General features: G+C 40.8%; 2 protein-coding genes across 2 annotated transcripts in view; both read left to right on the top strand.

The window, feature by feature from the left end:
• Nucleotides 1-3341, top strand: part of LOC122669190 (flowering locus K homology domain-like) — a 29176-nt gene extending 25835 nt beyond the window's left edge. Inside the window, exons 4-7 of the mRNA XM_043865886.1 lie at nucleotides 1127-1275; nucleotides 1437-1700; nucleotides 1936-2130; nucleotides 2800-3341. Coding sequence (XP_043721821.1) covers nucleotides 1127-1275; nucleotides 1437-1700; nucleotides 1936-2130; nucleotides 2800-2979 — 788 coding nt within the window. The 3' untranslated portion in view covers nucleotides 2980-3341. The remainder of the gene's footprint in view (nucleotides 1-1126; nucleotides 1276-1436; nucleotides 1701-1935; nucleotides 2131-2799) is intronic.
• A 7734-nt stretch (nucleotides 3342-11075) lies between these two features.
• On the top strand, nucleotides 11076-14600 carry LOC122648459 (tyrosine-sulfated glycopeptide receptor 1-like). Its single transcript, XM_043841667.1, has one exon. The coding sequence runs from the start codon at nucleotides 11223-11225 to the stop codon at nucleotides 14427-14429; it is 3207 nt and encodes a 1068-aa protein (XP_043697602.1). The 5' UTR covers nucleotides 11076-11222; the 3' UTR covers nucleotides 14430-14600.
• The last annotated feature ends 843 nt before the right edge of the window (nucleotides 14601-15443 follow it).

Genomic DNA, 15443 nt, shown 5'->3' with positions numbered 1-15443 from the left:
AGTTTTAGCTTGGTTGGGCTCCTAGTGATTGAGTTTCATGTCTTTCATCAATCAAAACTAAGAGATATTACCTCTGGGTTCTGGTTTCATAAAGGGAGAAGCGGCGTACCCAGTGCACGAGGCTCCCGCCACTGTGGGGTCTGGGGAGGGTCATAATGTACTCAGCCTTACCCTTGTTTTCGCAAAGAGGCTGTTTCCAGACTTGAACCCGTTACCACTTGGTCACAATGGAGAGCAACCTTGTCGTTGCACCAAGGCCCACCCTCTCACGGAGGAAGAAGATTTCTCCTTTTTCGTTGCTTTCAATTCTTGTCTTTGGTATTTCCCAATGTACCCCTCTATTTTAGTCTTAACTCTTGTTTTATCCTTATGTCATGTTAATGTCTGGATTACCCTTATTCTTTAAATAGTCATTCCTGCCATATCCTTTCTTCTTCATCTAACCTATTAAACCTTTAAGATTCTGCTTTATTACAAAAGTGACATCCTCTTTTGGAAACTTTAGATTATTTACAGAATTGCCACCTTATACTGGAGTTTTAATTATTTGAGTTGGCCCATAAAACGATCCAAGCCGGGTTTTTGGAACCTCGGATCCGCATTAGATGGGCCTCTTGCCCTCTCTTGTCTTTTATACAAACAACTCAGCCTTATCCCAAACTAAATGGGGTTGGCTACGATCTTTCCCCTCCAATCACCTCTATTCAGGGTCATACTTGGTACAAGACCTAAGCTATCTTTCCTCCCCACTTCTCCTAAGGTCATTTTAGGTCTGCCCTTGGCTCTTTTAGTTCCTTCAATTTGAATCAAATTACTTCGTTCTGGAGGGCATACAAAGGCCTCCGTTGAACATGGCCTCTCATGTCTTTTATCTTCTCATCCCCCCACCCGAAAAAAATAAGAAGAAATATTTGTACATGAATCATCTCACTTATTGTAAACTTTCTCTGGGCTTTTTTGCTATTAGCTGTGTAAAATGTTAGTGGGGGAGAAGAAACAATCATTCCATCTATTTAAGTTCTGCATGTATGTCAGAATGTGCATATTTACTCGATGACACTGTATCATATGCAGTGCATTTTTTTGACTTGGTATTTTGTCGTATCTTTGTTTTGAATTGCTGCAGAAGATCTACCAGTTTTTACCCTGCAAGATGATAGAATTGTTGAGATACAAGGGGAGCCTTCTGGTGTGCACAAAGCAGTTGAGCTCATTTCATCTCATCTGAGGAAGTTTTTAGTTGACCGCAGTGTAATTGGATTATTCGAAATGCAAGTAAGTCTGTTGATTTTTATCCTTTCGGGGCATAGAATCTTACGGCAAGCCTCCTTTTTTGGGGTTGGGGGGGGGGGTTGTGGTTCTCCAAATATTGTGGATTAGGATATCTCTATGTTTCTGTTATATAGGTCCAGTAATTATCTTTCTTTCTTTGTCAGATGCAAATGCCAAACTCCCAGATGGAGCATAACATGCCACCACACCAGTCCTGGTTACCACCTCCTCAAAACCTACCTCCAAATTTAGGTGGTGGTCCTGGTTATGGGGCTAATCCTCAATATATGCCACCCCAACGACATGATAATTATTATCCACCAGCTGACATGCCTCCAATGGAAAAACAACCTCACCAGGGTTTGTCTGCTTATGGAAGAGGGGAAACACCTATGGGGTCTCAGCAGCCACCTTCGATCATTACACAGGTTTATTATTATTATTATTTTGATATCTCCGAGTCAATATGATTTGCTATGTAAAAGAAAATGGTGACTAGATTATTGTTTCTGGTGTATATCATACACTTTTTTTTTGGGGGGGGGGGGGTGTTGGAGTTCATTTTTGTTGTATTACTTTGTAATGTGTATGATTCAATTCCTCAGCTCCTGGGAATATAATTAAGCTTTATTTGGGACTGAAGGTGGGTTTTGTGTCTTGCAGGTCACACAACACATGCAAATTCCTCTGTCCTATGCTGATGCTGTAATTGGGACAGCAGGAGCAAGTATAAGTTACATTCGACGTGCTAGTGGAGCAACAATCACAATACAGGAGACGAGAGGTGTGCCTGGTGAAATGACTGTTGAGATCAATGGATCAGCCTCGCAAGTCCAAACTGCTCAGCAGTTGATACAGGCACGTACTTCTGGCATTTGTCCTAATTGGTCTCTGTTTTTACGTTTGTATGTATCTTTCTCCTGTTACAGGTCTGAACTTCTGAGCCACATAATCAAGTACTTTATTCATGAATCTTGTGAATGTGCTCCCCTTTTCAATCGGTTCTTAGTTTGGGTTGGTTTGAACCTTGTTTTAGTCAATATTTTAGAAGTTTAGCCCCTTGCCTGTGCATCAGTCAGTATTTGCATTAATATTAGTTGATTATTACTTTTCAGATTCCTAACAAAATGAATGTTTAGTTTCTCAAAAATTGCTTTTTGGTGTTGCAACTGGTCTTCAAGCAATGGATACTTTCTTGTATCACCATGCCACAGTTGTACTATTGCTCAGACCATTGACTGCTAGTCCCAGATTATCAGTTCCATCATCCAAACCATGGTTAATCTTAGCTACTGATTTGTAGAGGGATTGCCTACTTCAAATAAGCTAAATTTTCACTGTCCAGAATGGATGACCTAACTGTTTTTCATTAAATAAAAAAAAAGTTACATGGTTTATATGTAATATATACTTTCAAAAGCAGAAGAATCTTCTAACCGAGGAGGTTTTAACCCCTGTAGACAACCACTAATGCTTTTCTTGGACTATCTGAGCAATTTTCTTTGTTTTTTTTTTTTTTGGTCTCAGAATTTCATGGCTGAAGCTGCAGCCTCAACACAGAACCCAGTTGGTGGTTCTACAGACCAAGGCTATAATTCTTTTCCAGCACATGGGTCTACGTATACATCTCCACCATCCAATACAGGGCATGCAGGCAACACTGCTGGAGGCTATGGTTCAGTCTATGGAGCCAACTATGGATATTAAGCAGGGGAAGACCCAAACAGTTGGTATCACTATGACGGTAAGTTTAGTGTGGACTCTCACTAGTGAGAACAGGTCTATGTAAGGGACAGTTATAGTTTTGTACTGAGATGCCGCTATTAGCTGTCTGCTAGGTTTCTTTTGTACACTAGGCAGATCTTGGGGTTGGGCCTGAGCACTTAGCCTGTTGTTTTTCATCTCATTCTCACTTGTAGGTGCTCTGCCCCATCTCTCAAGTGATTCAGAAACTGATTTTTATGTACTTGTACCCTTTCAATCATGCCATCTCTTCGTTGTTCCGTTGACTTAGCAAGCTTTTGGAAGGTGTTTTGGAACCTTGGATATTTATTGGCAAAGTGAGGTGATTAGGTGAAATCATGACTCAGTAAATGTATTCCAATATTAAATTTTTCATTGCCTCTTACCATTTTACAGAGATCTTTTGAATTGAAGGGTTTATCGATTATGACCAAATAGCTTTTTTTCCCCTGGGAAAAAGAGGGGTCTTAATCCATTTCTTCAACACTGAAAATGACTTGTAACGTGTGGCAAGCTCCTGTGACTCTTGAGTGTGCTTGTTCAAAATGTTCTTTCGTTTTATATTGATGAGAAGTCACAGGAAGGACCATATGGGTTTCTGGTTTTTTAATAGGATGCTTATTAAACTTTGTTTTAGAATCAGTCCCGAATCTGAATTTAAAATCCTTGACCATAAAGGGTTTATTTTCTTTGAAGTACATTTTTTTTGAAAATTTGTTTGGGAAACGTGAGCCATCATATCGATGATAGACCCTTTTAATAAGTTCCATCCATAAGATTTTCTAGGTTTTAAAAAAGTGGTCTGTTTGGCTTGTTTGTCAAATTTTAATCTCAAATTTAATTAAATGCTCCTCATGTATGCAAATGCACCCATAGAATTTTTAAGAGTTCATATTTTGGCATCCATTCCCTTTGCATTTTTAAATATTTTTTTGGGAAAAAAGAAGGTTTCGAGGCTGCTTGGCTCCAGTGCCTAGACACACGAAGGGTGAAATGATCACCTGTGAAATGAAAATTCCTTCCCCCATTAGATCCTTTTTTACGTTTCCCCCCCCCCCCTCCCCCCTTGTGCTGGTGCATGAGCCACAGAGCCAGAGAGTGATTTCCCTCCCTATTTTTAATTCCTAATCTTGGCTTTTCTCTAATTCCAATTGGGAAGAAGCTTGACGTTTGAACAGTGTACCTTGGCGTCCATCTGTCATCAAAATTATAGCCTTAAGTTGTAATGGTGTGTGGGTAGAACCACCCGGTTGAACAACCCTCTTTAGAGCAGGCTTCTTTGAAATGCGTAGTCAGTTTTCAATATAAAAACAGAAAAATTATCTATGGGGATAAAGGGGTCATGCTCAGACACAGTATGGGGAGAAATGATTGCCATGCCCCCTTGAAAGGCTGAAATCCCGCCCTTAATATGCCAACATGTTCTCTCATTGGTTGCTGTGCATGCGTGGCCCCTGCACTCCCCACAGAGAACGCTCCTCCCAAAAAATACCTCTAAGCTGCTAGTAGAGGCTAAGTTAGAATTAAAATCCTCTGCAGTACCGGTGGGGCGACGGTGCACATCCGGCAGCACAGCAGAGGCCATGTGTGCCATGTGTGCTGCTTGGCCTCTTGTGCCGTCGGATGTGCACCGCCGCCCCTCCAATACTGCAGAGGATCTTGGTCCGCTAAGTCAGACTCACTCTCGCTTTCTCTCTCTTTCTCCCCTGCCCTATTGACGAACGGTATCTCACCCTCAATTGGTGGGCTCTATATACCACTAGCTTGGAGAACCCTTTCCATACGCAAATTTACTTGTTGAATCACTTGGATTCTAGAAACGGTCGGATCGATCGAAATAGACTAGTTTAGCTAGACTAAACCGTACTGAACCCTTATCAATTTGGTTTCGGTCTAGGGTTTTATGAAACCAGTAAAAATTGAAACGACTGGATCGGTTGAAATGGACTGATCGAAACCAGTAGTAACTGAACCGAAATGATAAAAACAAAAAAAACCAATAAAAAAAAGGGAGGTAATTTTCTGTCCAGGAGTGTGGCGGCCTATGCTAGCACTCCCATATGTCTATCTCTCCTCCTCAAAATGAGGGGGCAGAAGTGTCTTTTTATCTGGGGAGGAGAGGGTTAGAGTCATGGGACTGCTGGTGTAGGCCAATCCCAGGACTGCCGTTGTAGGCCAGTCTCGGACACAGTTTTTTTTCCTAATAACCAAATCAGGGGATAAATTCTCTGCATTGGGGCACAAGCCACAAGGTACGCCCAGACACATGGGGGTGGGTGAAATGATCAGCCCACCCCCTTGAATGACCCAAAACCCGTTCCAGTCCTGTCTCATGTGTGTGGGTGCAGCCTGTGCCAGATGTGCTCCTTGACTGAGAACGTGCGCCCTAAAATCAAAACGAAACTGAAACAAGAAGAAGAGAACCTATGAAATCATAAACGAGTCATCTGCTTGGGCAAATTCTTTGCACCGCGTTGCTTCCTAGGCATCTGCTTCGAGTCTAGATTCTTTTCTTTTTAGTTGTTATGAGCTTCCGTCGTCCTAAATGTCTGGATTTCCTCTTATGTTGCCGGCCCCCTTTCAAACAAGCGGTGGTTTTCATCTCATGTTTCGTTCTTTAATAGAATCTTCACCCACCCCAAGTGCCATTTAAATTTTAGGTCCTGCGTATTGCTAGATATGTTTTTAAGAAGAAAAGCTAATTTGATTAGCCAAACTTACTTCTGAGTTTTATTCCAGGCAGCCCTTGTTCTGCTGGGTTTTCCCAACAAAAGTATTCAATTTAATATCAACCATCCAAGAAGTCTAATGAACTCAAAGACACAATCTTGCAATCTTAAGGGCTTTATTATTATGGAAGTTAGTGTAGAGTAGTGTGGTTCGAGGACAATTGAATTGCAATATTCCTTGCACAACACTTTAGATATATAATCTTCCTCTCCATCCAAATTTTTTTTTTGCAGCTTTTCTTCTTTCCCAGAATGTGTTTTTGGGTGAGCTAGTTTCTTGTCTTTATGTTTCCAGTGATAATGGATTATTTTCCAAGTTGAAAACTCGATTGATTCAGTTCCTCAAACAGTGGGGTACACAGGGTATTAAGTTTTTCTGTGGAACCCCTTCACTCCTCACCATATTCACCTTCATTACCTGGTGTATTCCAAGAGGATTCTTTAATTTCCTGCTAAAAAGTTGCATAATCTACTTAATTTGATCATGAAAACCATATACTCTGACTCTGTAAATTAATTTACAACTAACTACTCAGTTCCGTTCTATCATGGTTGGTCAACAAACATAGTTTACCTCTGCCAAATGACCCATTAGTGGCCATGAAAGTCAGAAGCTCTCAACTTTCCCTTCCTGGGGAAGTCAACTTCTCCATGAGAAATGCTCATTAACCTAAAAAGCATATCAGGTTTTCATCAATGGGTTATATATAATCAAGTAAAATCACAATCCATGTTGCTTACCCGATCAAAGTTTAGGATTCTTTAATCCTTCAATTGTGAATTTCATTTTTGGTTTCAGAATCCTGCGCGAAATTTCTGTTTCAATCTACAGATTTACATCATAGCCAGGGATAAGGACTCAATTAGGGGTCATTTTCAATGACATAAGAGATAGGAAGTCAATTTAATTATAATTGTGATAGTAGTATCGATGATGATGATGATTCTTCAGTTGTTTCAACCTAAAATCCAATATAATTTTGCATTCAACCTAGAAAACGAAGACCAACCTAGCTCAGCTTAAGCACCACCGATGAACTGAGCATTTTATTTATTAACCTTTTTTGATTAGCATGGATTAGGGATAATGACATAATGCTTAATATAGAGAGTAAGATTAAACATCTCTTTCTCCCTCAATAGGATGAGTGTCTCAAAGCATGCCACAATGTTCACAATGAAAACCCAAAAAAAAAAAAAGAAAGAATAATATAGAGGGACCTCGTTTTCATCATTCAAAGATTTACTGTATTTTCAATTTCAGATCAACCTAATACATGCAAGTTGTAGTATTTTATTGTTAATTACTTGAATAAAATAGGTTTTGACTTTGCTAATCTTTAAAGATTAAAATAACCAAATTGAACAGGTAAGTACTCTGATTGGTCAAGAAACTTGGTATTAGTTCGGATTCTCAGGATTAATGAAAGCCACTTGTGATGGAAAAGTATTAATTTCAGGAAAATTTTTATGGCATTATTGCAGTCATTATCACTAATATTGTATATTCTGTGAACAACTAGTTAATTTCATTATCAGATAAAATTAATTCAGCATTGTTTGACATTATCAACACATGAACAACAGAGAATGAGAATTCTGTAAGATTAATTTTTAATAGTAATCAAATAAAATTAAGATATTGCAAAAGATATAAAAGAACTTGTTGGGCTGTTGACTTAGTGTTTCCATGGACTCCTTTGCTCGTTTGATGTTACTGACTGAGCTTAACTCCATTCCTACCAGTAGGGTTCCAGCTCCGGCCTACCGGAAATGCCACAAGTTGGGGAAACAGTACTGAAAATAGCTAATGTTTCTCTCTTTGATATTAATAGGCCCAGTTGGTTATAAGAAAGGAAAATGCCTATTATTTCTTTGTATTGCTTAACACTTAAAACTAGTGACATATGAACATTGTTCTTCCCCCCTCTCCCCCCCACCACCCCCCCCCCCCCAAAAAAAAAGAGAGAGAGTGATATATGAACAGTAGCATATCCTTTAAAAAAAACTCAATTTATACACTTTGGATGTCAAATGTAAGAGTCAGGAAAGAGAATCAAATGGCATTTTGATCAATGATATTCAATTTGGGGCATAAACCACAGGCTCCATGGTATAAATGAACTAACGGCAGAACAGATGGACGTGGGTGCACAAACAATGTGAGAGAGAGAGGGACCTGGCTCTCCTCCAGCCATGGCGGGAGCTGGAGGATCTAGCCTAGCAAAAACATTGGGGCGGGGGGGGTTTGGTCATTTCACAGGGAGTCCCACCTATGAAATGACCCAAACACCCCTTGTTTTGCTGAGCTGGATCCTCCAGCTCCCGCCACAGCTGGACGAGAGCCGAATTGGAGAGAGAGAGAGAGAGAGAGAGAGAGAGAGAGAGCTTATTATTATTATTTTTTGTTGCTGTTGTTATTATCATATTTAATTTACCAAAAAAAAAAAAAAAAAGTTATTATCATATTTAGCATTTAGAAGGAGGGGGAGGAGAAGTAGTATTATTTTATTTTTGGTCGGTGGAGAGGTGGGGGGAAAAGACAATTCAGCTCTCCTCCAACCGTGGCGGGAGCTGTAGGATCCAGCACAGCAAAACAAGGGGTGTTTGGGACATTTCATACAGGCCCCCTATGTTTTGGCTGGGCTGGATCCAACAGCTCCCACCATGGCTGGAGGAGAAGCAGATCCGAGGAGAGAGGGTTGGGTTCGTATATCCAATAACTAAGATTGTGTTTCATAGGATTCTGTGGATTATGTAGAGTCTTTGGTCCTTTCATCTCTGCAAAGAACTTTGTGTATATTATATGGGAGAAAGAATGCCACCCAGTCATGTGCTGTGGCATTTACCTACGCTTAGACACAACCAGGCGCAAACTAACTGCTCCACCCCCATGAAAAGGCAAGGGTGTACTGATCATTTCGCATCCAACTGTGTGATATGTCTGGTGCAGATACACGCCACAACAAACAATCGGGTGGCATTCCTTTTTCCATATTACATATATAATTCAATCCTATCAAACAATGAGGAAGTGAGCAACTTTACATAGCTTCATTCTTTAATTTCAGAAATTCGATGCCGACCTATCTATCTTTATATCTCTCTCATTAAAAAATTCGATGCTGATAAAATGCTGCTCTATCTTTTTATCTCTAATACTGAAATTCGATGCCAATCTGTCTTTTTTTTTTTTTTTCTTTTTTCCTCTGTCTCTCTCTCTCTCCCAAATCTAAATCTAAATATATATAAAAGAAAATCACCACTAGCACCACCCACACCCACAGCAACGACAACGGACCCCACATATCCTCAGATTATAGTGTTATTATATTAATGATCAGTTGTCAAGATGATAAGAATAAGAAAACAAAAAAAATTTTGTGTAGTATTTTTTAACTAAGTGGGCATCAGTAGTGAATTTAAACTAGGATTATCATTTAAGATGCACTTTCCTAAGTGCTCTACACGTGTTCTCTCTCTAATATGTGCCATCATGTATTTTTTTTTTTTAATTTAAAAAAAAAAAGGGTTCATTAGATTTAGTTGGAATTGTTCTAAGCTATGCGCTGACTTGTTTCAGTGGACCATGAGAGCAAGTAGAGTAGTGAATATAGTGTAAAAGCTTGTAGCACCTATTATGGAGAGAGGAAGAAGAATGAGAATTAGATACTGAGGCATAAACCTCTCTATATTCCAAATTTTTTCCCCATTAGACTTTTTGGAAAGTTAGATCCCTTTAAGTTCTTGAAAAAGTTGGTAGTCATGTTTCCATTTCAAGTCTAAATTGCTAGCTAGAGACTATAGGAAGACTACTACCCTTCCTTAGTCTCTTTTTGAGTCTTGATAGCTTCTAGCCTTCTACCCTTAACCCTTAACTAGGGATGTAAATGAATACCCAAAAATTTAAATTTGATTTACATCCTTATTCGTTTAGATACATTCGTATTCGTTTAGAGATATTTGGAAAAAAATCCAAATACTTGATAATAAAAATAAAAAATTAAGCAAATAATGATCTTGAGAATTTGAAGATTCAATCGGTTCTAAAATATGAGGAAAAGAGAATCATGATTTAAGAGATATGGATTGAGAGTGAATTGTATCCACTAGGAGGAGGAAGGTCTGGGTTACATAAGGCAAAGATGTAAACAGATGATCAAAAATCTGAATTCAATTCGCATCCAAATCCAACTGAATCCATTTAAAGATATCCGCATTCGATCAAGAAATATTCAATCCAATCACATCCGATTCATATCCGAGCCGACTCCAATCCGTTTACAAGCCTACTCAACCCCCAAAACCCCCCAAACTAGAGAAGACAAAATTACGCTTTACCCTGTCTGGTGGGGTTTTATGTGAAATTTTGGTTGATGAAGTTAACTACAAATATATTAATTTGGGTGAATGAAAATGAAAGAGATATCCACTGAAAAGAGAGAATAATGCAGTCTGTCAGTTGCATGAGCTAGAACTTAAAATGGGGTTTTACAGAATTGGTTCCTAATACCATTTATGGATGATACATGATGAGTTATGCAATGCAGGTACATTCTCTCTCTCTCTGCCTGTCTTTTCCATCTTTATGTAAGCCCTAAATCCTGGACTGTTGCCCCAAAACCTGCAAGTAATTCCAGATCAGAAGATGAAGGAAAAAGATAGTAGATTAGGCTTTTGACCAATTGGATTGGCCGTTAACTTATCCATGACTCATATACTAGAAACAAATAAGTCAAATCATAGCAAGTAAAAGAAAATCACAAATCTCAGTATCTCAGGGAGCAAGAAAAAAGGGAGAGGGAGGGGGAGAGAGGTCACTGTAATTAACTAAAATTAACACAGAAGAGACAGATAAGGACAAAGTGGAAGAGCTTAACAGTTTAAGGTAGGTCTGACTTTTTCTTGTTTGTCCAGTCTCTGGTGAAAGCTTGCTCCAGAGAGAAAGTAATCTCTCTCTCTCTCTCTATGTAGTCTTTACTGTGTATCTGGTAATGATTTGTCATAAGAATGGGAGAAGAAGAAAGATAGATTAATTAATGATGATTTGGAGAGTGAAAAAGTCTTGCCGGGCAAGCCCAGAAAAAAGTAAACGCTTTTAGAGGAGAATCAGAATTCGAGGCATCAGATTTAAGAACAACTCAGTGTAGCCAACCCCATCCCTTGAGTATGTTTTTCTCACGTCAACGTCGCCACTGCCCTTTTCAATTCGATTCACCACCATCCATACCCACTTCTTCTTCTGCATCTTCTCCCTCTCTCTCCTTAATCCAATTATTCTTCCACCATCACCCCCACCACCACCTCCACCATCTACAGATGCTCCTCACGCTTCTCTCTCTGCTTCTCTTTCATTTTCCTTCTTTCCCCATTTGATCTGATTGCATTTATCATCTGTACCAGTAGAAGACCTCCTCCTCCTGCTGCTCCTGCTGCTGCTTCGGCTGCCTGTGTGCAACACAAGACAGAGACAGAGTCATGCTTGTACTGCTGCAATCGTCAAGACACAAGAAGTCTCTACTCAATCTAGCCACAACCCTTTTCGTTCCATTCTTTTTTCTTTGCCTCTTTAGCTTGCCCACGCTCTACCATGCCTGCAATCATCGTGATCGGGTCTCTCTGCTATACTTCTCCCAAAACCTATCAACTCCTCTGAATTGGTCTACCTCTTCTTCTTCTTCTTCGGATTGCTGTATTTGGGATGGTGTTCATTGCGATGGCAACGGTTGGGTCACTAATCTATCGCTTTCTTCCAGAGGACTCAGAGGTTCCCTTTCTCCCTCCCTTGCTAACCTCACCCGACTCTCTTACCTCAATCTTTCTCATAATTTCTTTTCTGGGTCCGTTTCACCTTCCTTCCTCTCCTCCTTTGATCAACTACAGACCCTCGATTTGAGCTTCAATCATCTCACTGGCAATTTACCGACTTCTGCATCACCTGACCGTCCCCTGTCTCTGCAGACCATTGATATCTCATCCAATCTCTTCAATGGAGATTTTCAGTTATCGTTTCTTGGACTTGTTCCCAATCTGTCAACATTGGACATCAGCAATAACACCTTCACTGGCCTCATTCCTTCTTCAATATGCCTGAGTTACAATATGGTCAAGCTCTTGGATTTCTCCTTCAATGAATTCAGCGACCAGATTCCTTCTGGGCTTGGAAGCTGTTTGCATCTCGAGGTGTTCAAAGCAGGTTGGAACCAACTCTCAGGAACCTTACCCAGTGACATCTATAATATACTTTCGCTGCGGCAACTCTCTTTGCCCTGCAACAACATATCAGGAAACATCGATGGTGCTGATCAGATTGTGCGTCTCGCCAACCTCGTCGTTCTTGACCTCTCCTTCAATGAAATAACAGGGCAGCTACCTCAGGACATTGGAAACCTAAGGAATTTGGAACAACTTATCCTCTACAAGAACAACATCAGTGGTCCTTTACCTTCTTCCATGACGAATTGCATCAATCTCCGAGTCCTGAATTTAAGGGACAACCACTTCGAAGGGGAGCTAACCGCCATTGATTTCTCTAAACTTGTACAATTAAACACGTTGGATCTGGGTGGAAACAAATTCTCAGGTAATCTGCCCATGAGCCTATACTCCTGTACATCCTTAACTGCTATCCGACTCACCACGAACCAGCTTGAAGGGCAAATTCTGCCAGAGATACTTGCATTGCAGAGCTTATCTTACCTCGCCATTTCGACCAATCAGCTAACCAATATCAGTGGGGCGTTTCAGATTCTAATGCATGGCAGGAACCTCACCACTCTCCTCCTCTCCAAGAACTTCTATGGAGAACCGATTCCAGACGCCATAGATTCCAACGGATTCCAAAATCTCAGGGTTCTAGCTATTGGTGGTTGTAATCTCACCGGTCAGGTACCCACCTGGTTTTCTAATCTCAAGAAGCTAGCGGTCTTGGATTTGTCTCAAAATCAACTCACAGGTTCAATCCCTGGATGGTTGGGTACACTACCAAAATTTTTCTACATAGACTTGTCTTCTAACTTGTTTACAGGAGAATTACCTCTGGAGTTCATAACGTTGCCTTCGTTGGCTTCATCGGGTCCTCTGGAACAGGTTTATCTGGAGCTACCCCTCTTGGTCCAGACCCAAAATTCTACTGGGCAATTTTACAATCAGATCTCCAGTCTGCCCCCTGCGATATACCTGAGTGACAACAACATTAATGGTAGCATTCCTCCAGAGATTGGCAAGTTACAGCACCTTCATGTACTAGACCTCAGCCTCAACAATTTCTCTGGCGAGATTCCTGACCAGTTATCCAATCTCACCAACTTGGAAAGATTGGATCTTTCGAGGAACAACCTCAGTGATGAGATCCCTTCTTCACTGACTCAGCTCCATTTCTTGTCTTGGTTCAGTGTTGCATATAACAATCTGGAAGGGCCTATACCAACGGGAGGCCAGTTCGATACTTTTTCCAATTCCAGCTTTATTGGGAATCCAGGGTTGTGTGGTGCAATCTTGCAACGAACTTGCCACCTTCAAAATGAAGAAAACCCCACCAGTCCTGCAACTAGCAAGAGCACCAACTTGAAACATCTTTTGGTACTTGTTCTTGGGATATGCTTCGGGTGCGGTTGTGTGTTCACAGTGTTGACTCTTTGGTGTATGTCCAGAAGGATCAAACCTAGAAGAGAGGATAGTAACAAAATTGATCCGAATCGGAGTTCATGCAGCTCCAATCTTGGGTTAACTCCTCATATGGTGGAAGACTCCAGTCTGGTGATGTTATTCCCAGGCAACTCAAATGAATGCAAGGATCTCCAAATATCAGATATCTTGAAAGCAACTAACAATTTTGACCAGGCAAACATCATAGGTTGTGGTGGGTTTGGATTGGTTTATAAGGCAACATTACCAAATGGAACCAAGTTAGCAGTTAAGAAGCTGTCTGGGGACCTGGGTATGATGGAAAGGGAATTCAAGGCTGAGGTTGAAGCTCTCTCTGCAGCTCAGCATGAGAATTTAGTCTCCCTACGGGGTTACTGTGTGCACGACGGGTTTCGGATGTTGATATATTCCTACATGGAGAATGGGAGTGTGGATTACTGGCTGCATGAGAAGACTGATGGTTCATCCAATCTTGACTGGCCTACTAGGCTGAAAATTTTGCAGGGAGCATGCCGAGGGCTTTGTTACATGCACCAGATCTGTGAACCGCATATTGTGCATCGGGACATCAAATCGAGCAACATCTTGCTTGATGAACATTTTGAGGCTCATGTTGCAGATTTTGGGCTTTCACGATTGATCCTTCCATATAAAACTCATGTCTCAACTGAGCTGGTTGGGACATTAGGTTACATTCCTCCTGAGTATGGGCAGGCTTGGGTGGCCACCTTGAGAGGAGATGTGTATAGTTTTGGGGTTGTCATGCTTGAATTGCTCACAGGGAAGAGGCCTGTTGATGTCTTCAAGCCAAAAATGTCAAGGGAGTTGGTAGGATGGGTAAAGCAAACAAGGTCTCAGGGCAGGCAAGATGAACTCTTTGACCCTCTACTGAGGGGCAAAGGGTATGAAGAAGAGATGGTGAAGGTGCTTCAAGTGGCTTGCTTGTGTGTCAATCAGAATCCATTCAAGAGGCCAACTATCAAGGAAGTGGAGGGTTTGCTTGAGAATGTAGGGGCAGCCCCAGAGAACCCAAGATAAATTGCAGGTTTCTACTGGGATTTCAGTCATTTTTCTGTTAGTCTCAACTGTAGTATTCACAAACGTTTGAGCCTTGTATCATAGCCACAGAGTTTTCCCCTTCCCTTTATACCTGTGAAGTTAACACAAAGAAAAAGTGGTTTTCAACCTCTGTATTTTGAAGCTGCTGTTTATCAGGATCCTTACAAGTGACTGTGCAGGTGATTCATCCTCGAAATAACTCGAGGAAGACAACACAGAAGCTACTGCATGGTTTGCTTTTTGAGAAAGCGACCTTGTCATGGGCATTGGAGCATGGTTTGAGGAATCGAAATCAAAATCAAGTGACTTGGCCAAGCCTGATCTTGGTTCCAATCGATTCCTGCAATCCTCTTTGAACCGCTCAATATTCTTCTTTGATCTTCATTTTTTGCCATTATTTTTTTCTTAGTCAGTAAAATAGCAGAAAATCAATGAACTTACCTCTTGTAGGAAGATCCCCAATTTTATTGAATAAAAAACAACAAGAACAACAGCAACAACAACAAAATAAAAAATAAATTTTTTTGGGAAAATCTTCACTTCATCTCGATTTCCAAATTCTAGGGTTCCTGCCAATTCTGGCCGATTCTGATCTGGATCGGAATCCATGAAGGCTGATCATCTCCAATTCTAGGTTCTTAAACCCTGGGTTGGAGGATGGATTTTATCCTCCATGATTGGCCCACATGTTATCAGTATCATGCTTGGGATGCTTACTGTTTCTCCAGTTTGACACCCTTGGGTAAAAACCAAGTTAGGCCCATCAGTAGGTGAGAAATGGTCATTAATGTCTCCAGGCATCATCTCTGCTGTTTATGACACAAAAGGTCACTTCCCCCGTCTTTCTCTGTGAAGAGTCACTTCCCCCGTTTCTGACGGCTTTCTACTGCAAATATAGCCGTAACCAAGTTATTCAATGAAATTGTTCAGCTTAGCAGCATTTGTGTCCCATAAACTTTTCTGAAGCAGATGGTCACTGCGCCAACCACACCT

This window comes from Telopea speciosissima, chromosome 1, assembly GCF_018873765.1.
Source record: "Telopea speciosissima isolate NSW1024214 ecotype Mountain lineage chromosome 1, Tspe_v1, whole genome shotgun sequence".
Taxonomy (NCBI): domain Eukaryota; kingdom Viridiplantae; phylum Streptophyta; class Magnoliopsida; order Proteales; family Proteaceae; genus Telopea; species Telopea speciosissima.
The sequence above is the reverse complement of the archived record's forward strand: the minus strand, read 5'-3'. Positions and strand labels throughout refer to the sequence as shown.

Bases quoted from the DNA above. Each gene is read 5' to 3' on its own strand.
- LOC122648459 (XM_043841667.1), top strand. From the start codon at position 11,223: ATGCTTGTACTGCTGCAATCGTCAAGACACAAGAAGTCTCTACTCAAT.